This window comes from Zeus faber, assembly GCF_960531495.2.
Source record: "Zeus faber genome assembly, chromosome: 1".
Lineage (NCBI taxonomy): Eukaryota > Metazoa > Chordata > Actinopteri > Zeiformes > Zeidae > Zeus > Zeus faber.
This window is the reverse complement of record NC_137193.1, coordinates 31,301,590-31,324,534: the sequence shown is the minus strand read 5'-3', so window position 1 is coordinate 31,324,534 and position 22,945 is coordinate 31,301,590. Positions and strand designations below refer to the sequence as shown.

General features: G+C 44.0%; 1 protein-coding gene across 1 annotated transcript in view; it reads right to left on the bottom strand.

Annotated features, from left to right (window-relative positions):
• thsd7aa (thrombospondin, type I, domain containing 7Aa) overlaps nt 1-22,945 on the bottom strand; it is a gene marked incomplete at its 5' end in the record, with an annotated part of 98,066 nt that overhangs the window by 47,845 nt on the left and 27,276 nt on the right. The window contains 3 exons of the mRNA XM_080023318.1: nt 260-444; nt 3,483-3,731; nt 5,888-6,959. Of these exons, the coding sequence (XP_079879444.1) occupies nt 260-444; nt 3,483-3,731; nt 5,888-6,959 (1,506 nt within the window). The remainder of the gene's footprint in view (nt 1-259; nt 445-3,482; nt 3,732-5,887; nt 6,960-22,945) is intronic.

Below are 22,945 nucleotides of genomic sequence, written 5' to 3'. Positions count from 1 at the left end.
TGTTATATGGAAGTCAATAATAGTAAGCTACCTACTATAGGAAGTTCAACAGGACTGAGGAAGGGCACCTTTTCAGGCACAACAGCTTTATATCATTTTTTGTGTCTAGAAAGGATCCATAGGTACGTTTGTTCGGCAACATGATTAACAAATCTATCTGTGACAAACTCAGGACAGGCACAGCCGCGTGAAGTTTGGCGTCCCTATGGAGAGGAACGGCAACGTGTTATATGCAAAACTCACAAACTTAAAAACAAACCTTCTTTGCTCGGCAGCGCGGCCACACCCGCGGCCGGGTCTGCGCTGGCTTGGAGGACACAGTACACCTCCCGGTTCTGGATCCCGCCACCGCAAAGGCCTGTCTGGTTCCCGCGGCGACGGTCCTGCTGGCTTAGCAACATGTCCACCCGGCACTCGCTCCACTCGGTGGCCTTCCAGTTGTATCTGTTGGTCCAGAGGAAGGTTAACAGAGTCAAAAGCCATCGGCTAATGTACACCTTCTCACAAATGTAAGAACTGTGACACCAATGCACCTCCATTGGTGACTTTCTAAAAAAAATAGTTATGGCATGGTTGAAAAAGGCGAGGTATTATTGGTTGAAAGGTTACCAGTCTAATATTGGGTGAATGGACAGAGATCCCATATCCAAAAACGTACAACCTGTGCTAGCCCTTACCCACCAAGCCAGACATACCCATTAACTAGCTTTTGCCAGTAAGTACATATTCATGTTGACCATCCATTCCACATTTTTATTTACAATAATGACTGCTTTGAAGAGAAACAACACAGCAGTACTTTATGAAACATTCGATTTGCTGTGCCACATATAAAGCGGCCCCGCAGACTTTTGGAGCAGGGAGCTTGAACGCTTGGGTTTCTGCACAGCAGGGCAGCAGAGCAACCATGAACCAGGCCTGAGGGAGGATTACAACACGCCTTTCACAAGCTGTGATATTAGCATCGACCGTACGGTAAATAATAACAAGCTCGTGTTTTCTGTCTTTTATCCGACAGTGAACTTCATTAGCATGTGTTCGGGTGAGCTGCGAGGAAGACAGGAATTTCTAAAATCTCCTACTGAATGAATTCTTTATGCTATCGACCCTGGTTCTCTGTTTAGAATGGAGCCCCGGGCTTTGCAATTAAACCACAGTGTCCCTTCAGAGATCGCTCTTGTGCAGCAAAAATATTATTCCTGCACTCAGTTGGGTCCAGTTCTTCAGAAATACGGAACAGGACTCCTACCAACACCTCACCCCCACCTCCCAACCAAGGTCAGAAATGGCAAACCCCGTCTTCCTCCTTCTGTGGTGATAATGGAATTCATTTGAGGTTACCGATAAAAGTGTGTTGATATTTATGAGCGAGGTCTCTCTCTCTCTCTCTCTCTCTCTCCCTCTCTCTCTCTCCATTGCTCTCTACCTAGCGCTCTCTTTCAGTGTCTCTCTTTCTCTGGGTAGCCACAGCATCGTTCGGGGGACAACGAGGCCCCTGGGAGACCGGGAACATTTCGAGGAGGAGCCGCACAGATGGGGACACTCTAACAGAGGGACCCTTCAATAATATGGACTGGGCTACTGCCATAAGGGTCACACCTCTTCTTTCTCTCTTTCTCCAACGATAGCAGACACCTCTGGTGGATGACAACTGATTTATTATTTTGCATTATCAGCAGGGAAGGAGTGGGGGCAGGGGGCATAAAATCTGCACATGAAATAAACATACGACCCCATACAATGAACCTATTGAATGGCTTGAATACTGTATTGTCCAAAGAAGAATAAATGTCTGATTGAATTTTATGAGGTAGTTTTCAGCCTCGCTTCATCCTATATGGTCTATTAAATTCACTTAAAATTGGAACACTTTTACCCCGGTTTTGCTTTAATACTATTACTAGGGGCAATAATTGGACATAATTTCAAACTAAGTAGCGATAAACCTCAATAAATTGAGGTGGTGTTAATCCATCTTAGATGGGGAGTGGGTTTTCTTTCTTCCTAGATATATGAGTAATTAAATGTCATGTATCAGCAACACCATGGCAACGAGCGATCAGCAAAGCAAATTCTCACCAATACTAGGCTAATAACTTAAGTCAATAATGCAAACAACAGTCGATGCATCAACCGCTCAAGGTTTTAAGGTGAAGGAGTGGCAGCATGGATAATCATGCCTTAATCATGTTATTTCTGCCTAAAATGGGTTGATTGTAGAATTGGTCGTAGGAAGAAAAAGAAGAGCGGACGTAGGTTTAATGTGTGATGCTGCTATTTGATTGAGGAAATGTAATTAATTAACCCATTTTCCATTGGGCTATGACCCCCCCCCCCCCCCACCAACCCACCTCCCCCAGTAATTGATGTATGTTTCGATTTGACCCTGCATCACATGTAGCTACATTCCATCCATGTCATCATCCATGAAACATGATCTTCTATACCCCGTTGAGGATTCTATTTCATTTCCTGCTAAGATTCTGTCTTGTGCTGAGCAAATGAAGTCTATAATGCCCTCAAAATGACCGAAAACGAGGCTGGAACCTCGTGTTAATACACATGATACACAGAATGTGTCTTGATACATGATCGGTTTCTGATTAAAGCTTACTGTTTAGTTATCGCGCAGGGCGAAATAGCGCAAGTAGAGTAAAGGCTTACTACAGGGAGGTAGAGTAGAAGTAAAGGAAAAGTAGTGTGAGGTGGAGAAGAGGTAGGGTAGAGAGAGATAGAGTAGAGGTATAGTAGAGGTACACTAGAGGGATATATGGTAGAAGTAGAGGTAGACTAGCTGAATATAAAGTGGAGGTATAGCAGAGTAAAGGTAGAGTAGATTAGAGGTAGAATAGTGTAGAGCTAGTACGGATGGTGGTAGGGTAGACTAGAGGACGGTATAGTCGAGGTAGAGTAGAGGAAGGTAGAGGTATAGCAGAGTAAAGGCAGAGTAGACTACAAGTAGAGTAGTGTAGAAGTAGAGTAGAGGTAGACTGGAGTAGAAGTAGAGTAGCGGGAGAGTAGAGAGAGGTAGAGTGAACATAGAGGTAGCATAGAGATAGAGGAGAAGTAGACTAGAGGAAGGTAGAGTAGAAGTAGAGGTAGCATAGAGGTAGAGAAGTAGTGGACTAGAGGAGGGTAGAGTAGAGGTAGACTTGATGGAGGTAGAGTGGAAGCAGAAAGAAGGTAGAGTAAGGAAGGTAGAGAAGAGTTATAGCAGAGTAAAGGTAGAGTAGTGTAGAGGTAGATTAGAAGGTGGTAGAATAGAGGTAGACTTGAGTAGAACTAGAATATAGGTAGAGTAGAGGGAGGTAGGTTAGAGAAGAGGGACATCGAGGCAAAATAGAGCTAGGCTAGAGAGGGATGAGAGTAGAGGTAGATTAGAAGGTGGTAGAGTAGAGGGACAGTAGACGGAGGTAGAGTAGAAGCTAGGCTAGAGAGAGATGAGAGTGGAGTAGAGGGAGAGTACAGGACTGTCTACTTACACGACACAGGGGGGTCCGCCGTCCCCCGGCGGGCTGCAGGGCTCCGTCTCCTCCAGCGTGGGGCACTCAGTCCCGCCGCCCACAGGGAACTGGCTGACGCGGCGGGAGCGCGAGCGCGAGCCCTTGGGCCCGTTGAGCTCATAGCACTCCTTGGAGCAGGGGGACCACTCCGACCACTCGGTCAGCTCGCAGTCCTTGGTCATGACGCAGGCCTGGTAAGTGACCGGCAGGCTTTCCTGGAAGCACAGGCTGGATCACACGGAGACGGGAGAGGAGGAGAAGGAGAAACAGAGATATAGCTATGTTTTTATTAAGGTTATGGCTATTTTGGTCCCATGTCTTTGTCCCAGCATCTTAATATGAGAGTGGCTGTCGGTGCAAAGAAACGCGTTTCATCGTTGATGACTTTGTTTCAACAGATAGACAGACAGACACACAGACAGACAGACAGATACGATGACCATGGTGGATAATTGGCCGTTTTAGCCCACAAATCAAAAAGAGAGTCTCGCATAAATGTTATGGTTTTGTCTGTGACTAAATTCCGTTGTGAGTCATGGTCAACAATAATACGGTCATCATTTTCCACTAAGCCTCTTTCAACCATCTGTGCATTTCACTGAGAAGCTCTGCAAAGGAGTAAAGCCTGGACCTGCCACTGGATAGGTCTGAGCACACACAAGCACACACACACACACACACACACACACACACACACACACATACACACACACACACACACACACACACACACACACACACACTAGTTCTCACCCTTAATCCTGAGGTGTATTATTCAGATGGAGTCGTTTCTTTTTAAACCTAGAAATGGCACAAGAAGTACTGTATTTTCCATTGTTTTAAGGATTTAAAAAATGTATAAACATATCTTAAAAACAAAATTTTGTTTTCTTTTTCGTAATGTGAAACGGATCCCGGGCTCGGTGGCCTCTATTGGAGCCATCCAGGCAACTGGAGACAGAATTAGGGCATTCACCCCATAACAATGAAATTGTTTTTTCGACGCCATGTGGAAGGTTGTCCTCATTCAATTAAATGTCACTATGGAACCGGACGTCCCAGGATTTAAGATTCTATATATCTGTTGTGTCTGAGAAATGATATCCCACTTTAGCCGTTGACCGAGATAGACAGAGACACAAGTCAGGGCATTAACTAAACGAAGGAGACAGTGAGACAGTTATTTCCTCAATTTATAATCTGCTGAGCAGTGGCGTAAGAACTGCCGGTGCAGCTGCAGCGGGTCCCAGTGGTCGCTAGGGGCCCATCCCATCAGCGTGCCAGGGATGGGGCACCTGCAAGCTGCATTCCGCTTTGCCCCTTTCCACCAAATCAATTTCCTCCAAATGAATGAATATCGCACTTACTGGCTGAACAGACAAACAAAACACGACCCAATGCCAAGATTGAAAAAACGTAAAAATAAGATTGAAGTCGAAAATGAATGAAAAACAGAAAAAAAACAAAAACAGAACCTTTTATGCCAAAAGACACATTTAGAAAAATAAACAAAATAAATGTTATTTTCTTTGTTTGGAGTTTACTGCAGACATAAAGCAAAAACCCGCAAATAAATAGGAGCATAATGTGATATGTGCTTTATTTTTTTTATCAATACATTTGTTAATATTCCTTCATGTCATCGCTTTGAAAAAAGAATCACTTTTCTCCAAACATGCTTGTTATAATTCCCGACACTGGTGAGATTCGCTTCTGTGTAAGGCAGTAAGTCTTGGCTTGGATTTCATTTATCTCAGTGAGCGCACAGTGCAACTGCCCAAGATTAAAGAGGAAATGAATAACTCAGAAACACTTTCGGTTTCATAGCCTGAATATCAAAAGGAAAACGTAATCTCCGGTTCTTCTGTCCTTCACAAAAAAAGGTCAAACTTGAAAGATTCTTTCAGTTTTTCAGTAGTAAACAATATTCAGTGATTTTTAAGGAGTCAACCAGTAAAGGGCTAAATACCAAAATGAAAATGAAATGATTGATAATTTTGGTGGGCTTGTCACAGCTCACAAAAACAGAGAGAGAAACTGATATCAAGGCTTTTCTAACACTGTCACTCTCTCTCTCTCTCTCTCTCTCTCTCTCTCTCTCTCTCTCACTCTCTTCCAACCCCGTCACTTCTTACTTTCAAATCAAATATGACTCGGCAGCAGATTCATGGGCAGTAATTATGACACACACACACACACACACACACACACACACACACACACACACACACACACACACACACACACACACACAAGGGCAACACCATTTCTTTGCCACTAAGGCACTTGTAAACTCTGGAAGGTGGAGAACCAGGTCATCAGAGACACAAGAACGTTTCAGGGTTACTAAGAACTCAGTTTGGGGCCTTTCCAGCCCAGCTCACCTGAGGGCCTCGATGTTGCCGCTTTTGTGTACGCAGGTCACCTCTCGGGTCTGGTAGCCAACCTGGATGTCCCAGAACTTCCCCCCCTGGCGGTTCTGCCGGTTCCTGAGCCTCTTCTTCTTGAGGAGCTCTCGGGCATCCGGATCTTTGGCCTTGCCCTTCTCCCTTAACCGTTCCCTGACTTTCTCCTTAATCTTTTCTCTCTTCTCCTTGTTCTTGGCCTTTTTCTGCCTTTTGGGCCTGTCCGCTCGCTTGGGGGGCCCGTCGGCCTGCCTTTCCTGTTTCCTGTTCAACCTGGCTGATTTTCTATTTGCTCGATCTGGTTTGTCGCCTCCCCTGGGTGGCTTATCCTTCGCTCTGCCTGTTTTTTCACCTTCCCTGGGTTCTTTATCACCCGTTCGGCCCACTCTGTCAGCCTCCCTGGGCGGTTTGTCGGCCTGCCTGGCTTGCCGTGGTAAGGGGACAGCGCAGGGCCCCCAGGAGCCCACCCTCAGGCTGTAGAGGCTTTCCTCGCCATCACAGGGCCCTGGCTGGCACGTCTGGAACTCAGTCAGATTGGGGCAGGCCGCACCCCGGAACAGTGGCGGGGCCAGCACGGCGCGGATGCGGTTCTGCAGGCCTGTGCCGCATGTTTTGGAGCAGGACGTCCAGGGACTGAACTCTGACAGCACACAGTCCCGCGGGCAGGGGATGAGGCAGGCCTGCTCCAGCCGCGGCTTGGGCTCAAAGTACTCGCAGATGGCGTCCTCCGCCGGCTCGCCGTCTACCTTCTGGACGCAGCCCACCTCCCGGGTCTGGATTCCCTCCTCACCCCGCGTGCACACCGCCGGGCGCTGCACCCCAGCGCTGCGCATGGACACGGGCACGCACTGGTTCCAGGCGCCCAGCTGCCAGTCATACTGGTCCTTGTGCCAGTCGCACACGCGGAAGCAGCTCTGTTGGTTGTGAGGCCTCGATGCCTGGTCACAGTTGGTGTGCAGGGTGGTCCAGCCCTCCGAGTGGGCGCACCACACTGCCCGGCTCTGGCTTCCGCCGGGGCCGCACTCGCTGCCCATGCACCGACCCCACGGTCCTGGGAAGATGAAGAAAGAAAGAAAGATGGGTGGAAAGGTCAGGGAGGAGTTTGGACATACCATGAATTGACAGCACAGGAATGGGAGGACTTTGATTTTTTGTCACAGACGAAACAGAAGTTGAAGTCGTGCTTCTGGGGCCAACTTCCTCTCCTCAACATTGTAAATAATAACATCTCTCAAAAGGCTGAGAGACTACGCTGAACATTTTGACAAATAAACACTGATGGTCTGAAAGCATCAAGTCATTATTTGTCATCTGATTATCTAAAAGGCACTTTCACCTTGACAACATGCATTTTGTTCAGCTGGTCATCGTACTTTCCTTTAATAACTCAACACAGATCTCTGTTTTGTTTGCCAAATACACTCCGATGCTGTTAAAGCATCAAGTCATCGCTCAATTATGTGATTGCCCTCCGCTCGGATTTATGAGAACGCAATTATAGGTCCCGAGCAATAAAACCCTCTAGCCAGATGGAGAGCCGGAACATTCCAAGCACTCTAACCTTGACTTAATCAATAACCTGACAAAGTAAAAAAAAGACGAAAGCTTAGTCGTGCATTACATTAGCCTGGCACAGTGTTGGGGTGGCACTGCTGGAGAGATATCCAAACGGGTCTTTCAACACACACTTCTTAGGTCAGTGGTAGGTCGACGGATTGCTGGAAGAGGCAATATCCATCCAAGGATCATATTTCAACTTCTAGAATTTGGCATCTAAGAGGGAAGCACTTTTGGCATTTAAAATGCATCCAAAAATGTATTTATTTACGCAAAGATTGTTAAAAATTGGAGCTCACCACTTCTGCCTGCCTATCTCATATTTAATTGGCCTATTGGTCAGCTTTTGTTCACTGTAGCATTGGATGAGGCCGTGCAAATTTTCCAATACATATTTTCATTAAAACATTTCAATGGATGCATTAATATGTTTTTGTTTCCCAATGCATAATGATAAAAGCTGCAGACACCGGTTAATTTGCCAAAAAATTCCTGATATGGGGAGCTTGACGTCAGCCTGCAGCAAAAGGCGATAGCGATTTAAATGGAATGGACTGCCAGTTCAGATGGCTTCTCCAGCTCACTGTAGCACGCTGCTGCTCTAGCCTGTCTATGCAGGGAAAGCCCCGGTCATCTGATTAAGTCTGAAACACACACGTAAATGGGTCACTTCGAGACATCAGAGCCCTCCCATTCCAACATCACCGAGGGCTCGGGCGCTCCAACACACTTCAATGTAACAGTTTTCTCGGGAGCTGCTTGACAAACTGAAAATAGTGATGGGTTAGACCTATAGTACGATAGACCAATTCTATTAATACACTACAACCGCATTTATCTGAACTTACATGTCACCAGAACCAGCTTTTGTTCCCCTTTCAGTTGCTAGCTAATGGAAACATTAAAATGTTTAAATCATCAATTCTCTGTTAAAAAAGCCTTATATTTGCCTTACTGTATATTAGAATTTAGCGCATATAAAGAAGACAGAGTTGAAATAAAACACTTTGACAGATTTACGAACTGTTATGTATATTGATTTATGTTTCAGTCAACCACACATTTCAGATTCCGACTGACGACTGTCATTCGGACAAATGAGGGTTTCGGACGAGCCAGGGGATTGGACAAATGAAGGCCTTGGACAAATTATGGGGTTAGACAAATGAGGGCGTTGGACAAACCAGAGGTGTGGACAAATCAGCCCTGACTGTAAAATAAAAATGAGGACATTGGAAGAGTCAGAAGAGTAGGGCCAAATCTGCCATCTCGTGTTTGAAGACAAGGATTTGTGTCGGGGTCATTAAAAGGCTGAAGATTTCAATAGGCGGAAGGAAAGGAGGTCACCTTTTCCAAAGATGATTCCATATTCATGCACAACCAACGCAGCGTTTGGACCGATCTGTGAGTAATTCACCACGGCTGGACTCTGGAGACAGGTTGTGTTTAAACAGTGCTTTATGAAGCTAAGATACTGCAATGAAAATGTCAGCGAAAGAAGCAGCAGCCGCCTGCTGAGGCGGCAGGCGCTCCCGATCGATACAAATCAATAAGAGGCAGCGAGAAACCACATTGGACAAGGGGGAGACAGCTGCCGTCACAGGTTTGGCGTCTCACGCTGCCTGTCGTTATCTCCCGCTAGGTTGGAAATGAGGAAAAACAGCAGCTGAAGAGGGGGGTTTTCTTGCCTAGATTTTTGGTCATTATGTTGTTACGTCCCAATATCACAAACCAGACATTATTGAAAATAAACAATAAATGTTATACTTTTGAGAAAAATTGACCGGCCTAGGATTATGGGTCTTATTCGGCTAGTTAACTTGTTCAAGAGAACAGCAGACTATTGATGCACTCGGTTCTGAAAGAGGACTTCTAAGAAGAATAAATTATTATTATTATTTTTCTTTAAGAAATATCAATCTTATCCACATTATCTTTATTCCATTGGCAAATAATCATAACTTTGCTTGATCAATGTATTTTTCGTAAAAAGAAAAATCCTCTTCTTTTTGACATAGATTTTGTTTTTCAGGCACCGATCTGAATGGAGAGGTCAGTGATGAAAACCCGCCCACCAAACAGCAGGGAATAGATTTTGTAATTAAACGAAAGGACAAAAGGTCGTCGCTAAAAGGGTATAACGGTGTCTGTCAGGTAAAGCTAGGGTATACTCTAAAGACGGTTTACGTATGGCCATAAATGAGCAGGGGGAAGAATACACAGCCTTTGCCCAGTGGTTCGATTGTGATTATAAGCAAAAAAAGAAGAAGGGGTTTGATAAGGTTCTGAAAACAAAATAAAAAACAAGATCTTGTGATAGAAATCGGGGCTTTATGAAAATGATATTGATAAGTCTCCTGTTCTCTGTAAATAAAAAAGTTACTAATTGCCTCTTTAAAAAAGTCCTGGTATTGGCAACTTTTTAGCGGGAGATGTTTCAACGCTGAACAATCTTATATACATTAGGGGGGTCTTGTCGTATTCTATTTTACCTTGGGGAGGGTCAGTGGCGGTGTGTTTCGGAGGCACAATCAGCAGTATTTTCTGATTTGTATTCAGTGCACATTGCTGCCTTTTGACAAATATTCCTGTATAGTTTATTTCATCCTCCAGGAAGTTTGATAAGCACCCAATCCGGGGCGCTCACAATGCAATGAAATGCATAGTCGCAGCAGAGCAGACACAATGTGGAAGCACTCTAGGTCCACTGATACTGAAAGGTGGACACAAAGGAGACAAAATCAACCCACAATGAAGAATGAACCGACAACAGAATTGAGATTAGATGTGTGTCAATTATACAACATATTAATATAGATTATATTAATTCATATCATACCAATATCAATTTCAATCAAACCACTGAAATTGTTTTAGGCAAGTTAACATCACTCTTTGCTGATTGTTTGATAGAATGGTTGATCCAGGAACACGTGTCAATTAGACAAATCACATATTCCTAATCATAGGGGTACGGCTAAGTAAAGGTATTCGGAAGGGTGTGTCTAAAAAACTACATGGCACTGCCAATCCGATGTGTGCTGTACCTTGCAAACAAGGGAAAACTAGAGAAAGACAGAAAACGGAAGGTGGAAAATGTTTTGGTTTTTTTTCGCCCATCAGATTGCAATCTGTGGCGTAATTGGCCCCATGTCCTGGCCCTACTACCCACCCGCAAGTACACTCAAATCTCTTCCCCCCGACTTGGCCAATACAGCCGACCTCCTCCGAGACCATTCGGTAATAGCTCCATGCTGGCCTCAATCAAGTTCCCAGCAGCCCCCACCTTTAGGGACAAATCTTTAAAGTGGACCATTTTTTCAGCTAAATGCACCAAAGGAAAATAACACACCACTCGATAGAGGCTGGTTGGGGTTTGGCCCCGGACGGCAAGATTTTGTATGGCGCTATATTATATTTAAGAATTAGCACATTGTTATCAATATGGCTAGGCTTATCAGACCGATTTTCACACTGGGTTCTTGAAACGAGGAGAATTTGCGCTCAATAACTCTGTGTCACCGATCAAAATACTTAGCAGCTCCAGTGGTAAACCACAAAATAATCATTTTTGAATTGAATTCTTCACACCTGGCCAAGAATCCAAGAAGGGCAGGAGGTCTTAAACCCCTGAAAGTCGTAATTATCCCCTGTAATAATAAACGGCATGTTTTATTTATTTCTAATAATAACTTCTCGCTTGTAGAAAATAGGAACAAGAGAAATTCTAAGAGATTCTACATTTTTCAAATGGTACCACATCTACGTTTGTGAGTGGAACCGAGAATTTACCATAAGAAATCAACAACAAATTCTTGCTGTTTAAACAAGACATACAGGTTTATTATGGAATGACTGAGTTTGGCGTCTGACCTCTACTGCCCATACTCCCGGCGAGGTGTACAGCAAGGAGGCATACTTAGTGAGCTAGAATTGGCTCGAAATATCCGCTCCCCCCATTGGATGGAAGAGTAGAGCCATGCAGGTGGATGCAAGTGGGGGGAGCACAGCAACACAGCAAGCAAGCAGGTAAGACAGGACGGACTGGCTGTTTAAATAGGCCGGCAGATAAGAGCGTCGAAGCGCGTGGCATCGTCGAGTTGTCTGACAGAACTAACTCCGCGAGTTATGCCTCATTTGTGCTGAAAACATTTTTTTCCATGTATGTCCAGTTTATTCAGATGCTAGAAAAATGCGAATTCTCCATTCAAACGACCAAAAAGACCCAAGACAACCCCGAACACCCCCCCTACTTCCAGATCAGTCTGATTCTGGGGTCCATTGGGCAGGCCCAAAACAGAAGAGATGTTGTTATCCCAGTACCACTAATGAGATCGCTCTATGAGGCCCCCTCCCTCCCTCCCTCCCATCTTGTTCCCCAACTCCATCCCTTGGATGCCCCCATTTTCCCCATGCTGCCAAAAACAGAAAGATGGATTGTCGTTGGCATTTACCAGGGAAATGGGAGGACGCGTGAGAAGCGCATCCCCACCGGAGGCACTGGATGGACGGATATGAGGATGGGAGGTGGTGGGACATACGGGAGAACCAGCAGGCAGTCAATCTGTATTCATATGATGAAGACGCGTGCGACGATGAAGAGATGGGAAAAGGTCAGGGATTTGTTGTTAACTACTGCACAGTTCCCCGCGCAGAGGCAATATTTCGATAACGGTGGGATATAAAGAATTCCATTCTGACTGCAAAGCCGCAATAAAATGTGCTGGTGTGTGGGTGTGTTGGGGGGGGGGGGGGGGGGTCACAGAGATAAATAGTGGGGAAAGAGTGTCTGCTCTGACGGAGCGTTATTTCTGGACTCTTGAATTTATGTAGCCATACAAGATTTCCACTTCATATATACAGTACTCTATGGATACCCACAGGCGGTTTTACCATACCAAGGCATAGGTAGGCAATTGCTTGGGGCCACCGCACTATAGAGGACCTCATCAATGTGTGTGGATTTATTTTTCATGAAATATGTTGTTTCCTTTGTCACTCACTCACTTCCAGTCGCTCACGCCTGAGTAGAATTTGGAAAAAACTCAGATTAGAGAAGAATGCACAGAGCAGGCAAGGATGTGGTGGGTGGAGTCGAAGAGACACACACTTGCAGTAGTGTTGAAAAGTTTGTCTCTTCTCTGAAATTGTATGAAATATTTTGTTTATATTCATTCCACTTAAAAAAAAAAAATACAATATTATAAAATACATAACGTTACCCATAGACGCAACAATGCCTTCGACAGGGGCGCGTCTTTTTTCTTCAGCGCTGGGTAGCGCGCCATGCATTGTGCATCAATTTTTGTTTGCTATCTGCCCCGTCTCAACGTCCAATTCACAAAAGATATTGCGCTAATGATATGCCAGCGCAAACAGTGCCAAAACGATTTCACTGCTGAGTGCAATTTGCCCTTGTTTTGCGGCGTGATTGCAATTATCCACCTGACAAAGTAAGTATGGGCAATTGTCAAAAGGACAAAAAAATAAACAGCTCACAGCTCTGCTGCGCGATCAATAAGACCACATTGGAGATTTCCCCGTTTCTCCTCGTGCATCTGATTGCAAAATTGCGAAATACTGATTTAACGTTACCGCTTGCGTGGCAGCGCAGTTTGCGGTGCATTTCCCCCTGTGGGTGCTTTGTGAATTAGACGCTAGCTTTTTCTGTTATTTGCTCTGGTTTAGTGGCCGCAATCCTCTTGTGAATTTGCTCCTCTATCTTTTATGGCAAATGTAATTATTCCCACCACACACGCCCGCACACACGCACACACGGACACACACGCACACAGCGTTAATCTCAGTCAGCAGCAGCACAGCGTCTCCTCCTCTCCTCGCGCAGGCAGGACTCATTCTCTAAGATTCTATCAATGTTTTAATCGGTCATGGCCAAAATGTGTTGTATTCTTGTTTTCAGTCAGCTTCAATAACAATGTTGAGATGTACATGATTCTGAAAAATCATCCCAAAACACAGATATATGCGATATGTTTTGAATGTGCAGAAAGTTTCGAACATGAGCAGAAATCGTGCTGAGACACATATGACCTATTAAACTCCAAGGGATATAAATCAATTAAAATGAATTAATTCATCATTGATGTGAATCCAAAGTTGATCTACAGGAGAATTAATATCTGAAAACAGTACAATGCCTTCGAGCCTTACTGCATTAAGTTCCATTATATTTTTAATTGTCACCTGCTGCCTGAATTTTGTGTTTTCCGTTGCATAAATAAAGACATTTCCACCATAGATTAATGCAAAAAAGGTACAAATTGGTGCATAAAAATTCAGGAAATGAAGTGTTTGACACTGAAGATTTCTAGGTTTTGCCTAGGGCCTCGAAAAACACTTAGATCGCCCCTGTGGATACAAACGTCATCATTTTTTTCCAGAAATGTATTTTCTTACTTTGACTTCAAAAGCTAAAGCTTAAATGTTCTCCTCAGTCGTCCAAACTGTTTTCTTCAGAGCAACAGTCTGTCTTAAGCTGTAGCACAATTATTGCCAATTAAACTCACACTTGCTTGTTATTTCCTCCACTTTGGGCTGCACAAGGGCAGGGTTGCCAGCGATGTGTTTTTCCCGCTAGTTGCCAGTTTGCAAGTGTTCGGGAGAACAATCGGATCCAAACATTAAGGCTGGATTGGATTTTTGGTCATTTTTTTCGATTAACTGATTGGTTTAGATTCATTTGTTTAACTTGTATGTAACAATGCTGTAGAAATGTATTCTTAGGAAAAGTAGTTGTAATTTCAAATATGCGATTGCATTTCCTGTTTTGAGATCTCCTATCAAGCAAAATCTTATTCAATCAGTCCATCTATTTTTTAAATTCAATCCTCACTCTTTTTGGACAGTGATTTTTCTGCACTCAGAGCTTTGCTGGATCTATTTTCTCTATTTTATACTTTTGTTTTTCTTCCCTTCTTTCTGGACATTTCCGCGGAACATATGAACCCAGGCCGACAGATCTGTTTGCATCTTTTAAATGGCCGGTGTGTGTGCGCGTGCGTGTGCGTGCGTGCGTGTCAGTCCCGTGGAAGCTCAAACCAAAAGCAATTAGTCTCTGGAACTTCACTCTAGAGGCCTAAACTTTCTAATCTCACTCCTCACGACATCTATCTACTGTGTGCACCTTCAATCCAACAGATTCTGTCTCTATGTCTCTGCTCCTGTCTATCTTCTGAATTAACATGTTGTGCTCCCTTGCCATTGTTTAAACTAACCTAAGAAATGCAACAACACTGTAATAACACTGTAATGACACTGTAATAAGTTTGTGTAACCCAGCTGTTTTGAACCATGTCAGTACTGTTGTATATATTGTTATTATTATTATTATTATTATTATTATTATTATTAGTAGTAGTAGTAGTAGTAGTAGTAGTAGTAGTAGTAGTAGTAGTAGTATTACCTTAATTTATCATCAACAGAAATGTCCAACAATATTTATTTATCATATTTATACAGTATTTATAACCATTCATTACTCACGCATCTCTACTGCCACTTTGTCATAGCCATAGTCATAGACTAAGTATTGTTTTCCTTCTTCTGTTTTATTTCTATTTTCATTTATTTTGGATTACAATTCACCCACTGTACCATGACAGAAGCCTTGCACATGAAAATTGTACCTGGCCCAATAAACAGATTCTGAATCTGATGGAAAATGGAAAATCACAACCTATGGATAATGTTTCTTTTCTGACATTTGATTTGTCGTTACCTACAATATACGCTGGATCACTCTGTCATTTGATCTGAGGAAAGGCGTGATTGTAAAGGACAGCTGCTTTGGAAATCGCCCATGTCCCAGTTTGTTGGTGGGTTCGAGGAAAACGAGCGCTGTGACTGGCTCGACATCCTTCAAAACAAAGCAAATTTCCCAGCGAAACCCGCAAAGAGAGCAGGCAGCTGCTGGCGAGAGCTTCCGCAAATCCTTCCCCATATGTGTCGCATTAAATGGGCAATTTGCGACAAATCGCCCGATCTCAACAGGCGGAGAGAAATTTCAGAGGCACTGCAAAAGGTCAATGTTTATAAAAAAAAGAAGGACAAAAAGGAGAAAATACGAAACGTATGGAAAAGAAAATCAATATGTAAATAATTTTCCGTGATGAGATTCAGTACATTTTTTCTCCCTCCACGTAGAGAGGCATCAACCGTGCTGTCCTCTTACGTCACTTATTTCACTGAAAGAAAACCCTAGAGTTAGCTCAGATTATTATATATATATATATATATATATATATATATATATATATATATATATATATATATAGAGAGAGAGAGAGAGAGAGATTATTTTTCTGATACTTGAAGACATTGCCTCAGCGGTATCTGAAAAATCTTCATATCTCATTCAAATTCTAATCTCAATTTGTGTACCAGCAGTATTCAGATTTCATGTTTTCATTTTTCAGTGCAACACCTCCTGTAACGGCCCTTTTTAGGACCATGAGAGGGGAATCATAGACTCCGTAGCGGTTTGTCTGGTTTATAAAATCATGGAGCAGCACCGGGGGCTCCCACGCACCGGCGTCCATGCATGTTTCATGAGGCACGTCAGAGTGGCGGCGCCATCTCTTTCAAGAGAGGACATTACACGCCTCATTAAGAGTCATTCTGCTACGGTGTACAAAGAGCCGCGCTACGCCGACACGGGGCCGGGCAGCGCACCTTGTTCACCAGTGCTCTGCACAGATGTGACGAGGGAGTAGGGTGACCAGATGCCAACAAACCAGATGTGGGACAAAGGGCACGTTTGTGTGGGACAATGTGGGACACGTTACCAATTCTTAGACGGCCATCCAAGCATTTTGATATTAGGCCTGTCCTGCTTCAAAAAATAAAAAAAAAATTCCATTCTGTCCCTGAGCTCGTAACATCTCTATGCACATTTTTCTTGTGAGCCTCACCTGTACTGTGTCGTTTCACGTCGTATTGCTCTCCGTGCCAAATTTAAAAACTCAACCCTTTTTGCAAATTTAGCAAGAAAACTTACCTTCAACCAGCTTCACCCAGTTCTAGGTGGTTTCCAAGTCATGGTTGTAGCCGCATTGCCTTTTCTTTCTGCGAGTTCCCGTCATATTCCGCCTCAATTTGGTGTTTTATCGTTTTCCCCGGTGGGCATAGCAACGTGAGCCCAGTTTGATCGACATCCGACGCAGCCCCGTGACGACAGCCCTGCCTGCTTTCTTCACAGCCATCGGATAAAAGACAGATTTTGGAAAAGCGTAGTGCAGTGGTTTGACTTTTGAAAAGTAGAGCGAGGACATGCTAGGCTACGTTAGCGCCCAATAATAACGCAGTCTTTCAGAGGCGTTGTTGTTGTTTGTTTTGTTTGTTTTGTTGTTCAGACGTTGTTATATCTCTGTAGATGAGATATAGACCAGTCTGCTTTGCTATGATATCCCATTCAAATCATCTCCATTTTCCAGACTAACATACAGCATAGCGGACAAGCGGCGGATATAGCGGCTTCAACAGCTACATTGGCTAAAGTTTGTACTTCCATCGCTGTGCGGTTCGAATAATCTCACTATTATTACTATGTGTTTGACTATTTGAAGTCAACCCACAGACTGGAACTTTACAGTGCTGCTGTCGTCGTCTGAAGATTTAGACCAGAAGCAGTTTCATAGTTCCCCCTTCTTCTGTATTGATCACCGGCCTCTTCCACTACAGCTTGGCTAGGCACTGCAGATAACAAATATTGAGCAGAAACCCCCTAGATTTTCAAATTCCAGTCCAATTACATTCAAATCCACCATGAAGCCACCGGGACTTGGTGTTACATATACGCAGATACGTTAATTGCTTTGGCTCCGATTCTGTCGGGTGTTGCCGGAGCTTGTGCCGGGATAATTTGACATATGCAAAGATGTCGGCAACAAGGGGGACAAGTTAAAATTTCCATCCATCCGTAACTCAGCACATTTCCCAGAAACGGTATTCTGCCCTGGCTTTGAACGGGGGGAAAAAGGCACTGGCTTCTTCGATGTGCGCGGGAGCTCATTTGTATTTTACGACGCCGCTTTGACAAATGCCACAGCTAATGTGCAAGCCGTCTTCCATCTGTTCTATACGGAAGAGAACACTGACGCTCGTGGATCTCTTGCACCAGCCGCCTGTATTCACACACACACACACACACACACACACACACACACACACACACACACACACACACACACACACACACACACATGTATATATATATATATATATATATATATATACAGGATATACAAAAGTGGCCTCAAAGCCTATGAATATTCACTTCAGACACCATGGCTCCACCTTGGTGCCAGTTTCTCCGACAGGTGGAAAAGAGGAGGTCTATATTAGCAAAGGCGTGAGCGGATCAACACACACGGGAGGGCATGCGCAGCCACATGCTTGTAGTTGATCAAACACGATAACACGGATAAATAGCACATATGTGTAATCAAGTCGTAGTTGTTGGGAGACACACAAAAGCCCCCGACCTGAAGCTGTTTTCAATCGAGGCTTCGACGCAAACTGCCGGAGGTTTTTCCAAAGCGATGGGTTGCAACTCCCCCTCACAACATGTCGAGGAATTATTGTGTAGGCTTAGAGCTGCGGCGTAATTGGATGCACTCATCTTAAGGACCTCTCGTGAAGAACAAAAGGCTCCACGGCGGACTGCATTGAGTGCGCGCTCGGAGGGCTGACATTAAAAATAAAATAAAAATTCCACCGTACGCCAGGCCCGCATTCTTTGGGCTTGTTTAAATATGCGAGAGCGGAAAAGAGATTCGTAGGTAATTATTTTTGACTGTAACAGGAATTTTTTTGACCTTCAAAGAAATTCACGATAATGAAATTGTGAACTTAATTATCCTTTTCATATGAAAAAATGTGTGTTTTTTTCAATTTAGTACTATATCACTGAAGTTTTAAATAGTCTGGGATGCACAAGAGTAGTCCTCGTACGGATGACACCATTTATTACATTCACAATTTATTTCTTGCATTGCATTATTGATTTTTATAATTGCCACGCTCATATTTAATACATTGGTAATTCATACGAGTGGGGAAAGTTCATAACGACCCTACGCCTGTTTCTTCTGTTACCTTGGCATGGCTTTATGAACACATACACACACAAACACATTATGTGCAGAAACACAGCTTGTTATAGGTGGAACAGGGGTTAAAGAATGGGCTCTTGTTGACTGCTGGGTTGTCAAAAATGTCCTACATGTTGACATGAAAATGAAAAAGGTGCTGAACACACACACACACACACACACACACACACACAAAGTTCCTTTTTTATAGTTTATTTTTTTCTAGTTTATAGTTATTTTTTATTGTTTATTTTACACTGTATCGAAGGTGGAAAAGCAATACAAATATAGGATCGCGTATTTACCTGCTGGTTCAGTTGTCTTTCTTCTCGCTTCTCTGTTCAAAAGCATTCTGTTTAACACTGCAAATAGTTGACTTTATTTTAGCATTTAGAGCATTATATATAAACTTATATTTTGAGCAAGGGTGAGAGAATGTAAATATTTCCCTAAAAAACGGAATTTGGAAAAAGTGTCAGTAGTGGCAGCAGCTCGACATGCTCGGAGCCGAATAAGGAATTCTTGAAATGCTTTCCCACATAAGAGGATCATTTTTCCAGCTTCTCCCATAACTTCCCTTTTCACAAATTCCTTCCCCACTTCCCACACCAGCAGAGATGCACCAGTCGACCGGCCATTAATCAGAACCGTGTTTTGCTCCTAACGACTGGCAACCGGCAGGTTTTTGGTTTATTTTGGCTGTTTCTTTTGTTTTGTTTTTTGTTTATTTTCTCCGTCCGTCGAGTCAAGTTTATTTTTAAAGCCCCTAATCGAAAATTCAGTCTCAAAGGGTTTCACAAACCCACATTTCACAAACCCATGCTCAGGCGCACTGAACAGGAACACATAGTTCAAGTAGATTCAAGAGGAATCGAAAGACAAAGTAAAGGAAACACATTTTTGACGCTACGATTTACAGAAAACGTGAGTGAACGTAAAGCAGTTTAAGCGATACAACCCTGCTGAAGAGCAGAAGTCAGAAGAGCAAAGCAAAGCAAAGAGCAGAATGAGCGTCGGAGAGCGATGGACGGAGCCGAGTACGGAGTGCCGCACGGACAAAGCTCATTCACTTGCGTGCACACTGCGCAACATTTTTTATAAAAAATAATACATTTCTGCTAAAACACTGCACAAAGATTTTCTCCACGGCCTTTTTGATGTCACTGCCCTGTCATCCGGTGCGGTCCGCACCCACCCCTACCCCTGAGTGATGCCACTGCTCTCAACGACACGTCACACTGATTTTTCCTTTAAATCTTAAAATTACACAATATAATAAAAAAAAAACATTTCGGACTGTCAAAAAGAAAATAAACATATTTTAAAATTATTCTTTCTTTCTTTCTTTCTTTCTTTCTTTATTGTCTGTTGCTTAAAAATAGAGCAAAAAAATCAGTAATCTGTATCAGAATCGGCCCATTTGCTTGTAAAAAACCGGCAATCGGACTCGGCAATTAGAAATCATGATCAGTGCCTCTCTAATCTCAAGGTTTCCGAATCCCAGAACTACTCTCACTGTATGTGTGAAAGGATTTTGAGATGAGAAGATCTCTGCGATTCTATTGCTTTATCTTGTGATGTACGGTATTGTGCTAATTGGCGTTTCATTTCGTCAAGACCTTGAACCCGGCGTGTCAGGCGGTCCCTCGCGAGCCACTGATGGTGAGAGATATGGACTATAACTCCCAGCGACGAGCCCGGACCAGTGTGCTAAGATGAAGTCCGGCCGTCCTTAGCCGACAGGTAGAGGGCAGGCTGTTTGTCAAAGCCCGGCTTCCTCAGCTCTGTCTCGGGGGGCTGCGATCGGCCGCCTGCCATACGCCATCTCTACGTGACGCTATGGTTAACAAGGCGTTATCATTTATTAAACATTACACCTTAAAATACGCCGTAGGAAGTCCTTTCGTTAACACAAGCCGAAGCCAAATACTGTAGGGCTGGGTGTCGAATTTATAATGACTTTGTATGTTATGGACTGAATTGCATCTCGGGTCTTGGAACATTCTGTGGCATTCAATACTGAATTTCAATGCCCAAGTAGTAAGCTGAAAACAAACCAAAAGGTTATTTTGATTTGAAGGCAGTGACCTTGGCCTCTGACCTTTAACTCAGTATTTCCAGGATATTAAAAAAAGGGAATTGGGAATTAGGAATGCATTCTTTAAGGTACACCAGTATCAGTATCGGTACTCAAAGGTCCTTAAAGCCACGTGCAGCGCACTAGCATTGGCACTCAGATAATATTTCAATTCTTCCATTCAAACACATTAATCTAATCATTGGGAAGCCGAAGCCATTGGTTGTGCAAATAAATCACAACATTCTCCGTGTGAAATGTAATTATTTCGCCTGCCACGTCCCACAGGCGAATGCTATTTTGTTATTGTGCAGCGACAATATTGGACAGAGGAAAAGAGGAAAAGACATTTGTCGCCGAACGTCGTCACCCCGTTGGAACGTGGTGATAGATTTGTGGGAGGGCTGGGGCGAAACAGAGATTGCCCGCGAGGGGTTTTGATAGGAAGGAGAAACGGCGGCGGGTGCAGCGATGTGGAGGGGTCATCTCCCTCCAACGTGAAGAACAACACATGAGCGGAAGCCATCGGGCTGCGAATGGTGCCCCGACCTTTATTGACACACCTCGGGGCCCGGTCGCATCAAGGACAATCTGAAGAGGCTTCTTGGTGAGAAGGAGCGGCCCCGAGGGGTGAGAGAGGGAGAGAGAGAGAGAATGAGAGAGGGGGAGGTAGAAGATGAGACGGAGCTCTCTCTTTCTCAAACCATCGCCACGGGTGAGGAGAAGGAGCAGGGGCGAGTCTTCCGCGAAAGCTGCCCTTTAGATGAAAGGCATTAGTCAGTCGGCAGTGGGGGAATGGGGGAGCGGAGAGAGAGACGGGGCTAACGTGATCGGATCTGACCATGAAACATGGTGGCAGGGGTGGGATACGCAGAGAGAGAGAGAGAGAGAGAGAGAGAGAGAGAGAGAGAGAGAGAGAGAGAGAGAGAGCCTATGGTCTGTCTTAATTGTAAGATACTCATGATCTTGTGGTACACTACATGTTGTAGATGCTGTAGATGTTGCGACCTTTTCCAAATAGAAGTAAAGCATTTTGCAAAGCGATTTAAATAATTGCAATGGAGAGAGCGAGTGGAGAGCGGTGGTTTCCCATTGCTGTAGAAGGGAAATTCGGAAGGGGCCAAGGGAACAGGCTGTGAGAAATAAGGGTTACTCAGGAGTTTTGAAGGAAAAGCCTTTTCCAGGCTTCTACACCGGTGAAAACAATTTTCAATAAAAATGTTATATCGCAGGGGTTTAGCGGGTTGCGTTTACCGCGGGTCCCAAATTTTCTATCCCAGCACAACAGGGACGAGACCGCTCTACCACTCTGGGAGTAGGTGTACACGTCGAAGCTCCTGCCTCCGGGTTCCCGACCGAAAAACTGACATATTTTACCCGCCGCTTCTGGGAGCTTTTTCTCGCGGTGCAAACATTAGCTTTGAACCAGCTTGAAATGACTGAGAATTTGACAATTAAATAGGTAGCGGAGGAAAAGAGTCTTTCCTGCCATGACTGCGGGCCTACCTCAGTGTTTTTCAATCACTGTGCCCGGCACAAGCTCGCCAGGTCAGGCCACGACATTTTCTTCAAATTCCATTTTATGATGAAAATAAATAGTGGAAATTAGCTCTTGGTGTTGCAAGATCAACATTGCAGTGCTGTATTAATTAATCTCATACATCGGTTCCAGCGCCTCCAGCTCTGTGTTCATCAGAGCAAGCTTCAAGTTTCACACTGAAAGTGAGGACTATTCGCAGTGATTAAAAAGGTTCAAATCTGTTTTGAGATTCGGTTCTTGACGGGTCACTCAGTAAAAAGGGTCGTTCAATATTGGCCTTTTTTTTTTTGTCCTGGACTGTAATTTAGTCTTCAGTCATCATTTTCAGTTTGTGAGTCGAAGATGAACTCGCTCGCTTAACTCTTCTCCTAGATTGACTCCCATCTCCTGAGTCAATTCAAGCATTTGTTCGTCCCCGTGTCTTGCATCACTAACTATTAGTGGGCCATTACATTATGTCGTTATACACGCTTGTAATGCTTTTCGTGGTTAATAGGGTACTAGGATAACTAACTTGCAGTGGCTGTCGAGGTAAGTTGTGTTTTTAAAATATGTGATAAAAAAAGAGGGCACACCACGCTCCAAGCCCCATATTGGAAATACACTGCAATTCTACAGCGCCAAATCGACGTCTATGCAAGGTTTTAGATAAGACACGGCCAGAGGCATCGTGGCTCGTTCGCACGGCGGCAGGAAAGAGATGGGCGTGGCGTTAAACGTCACCGGGAGGGCCAGAGGTGAGGATGGGAGGA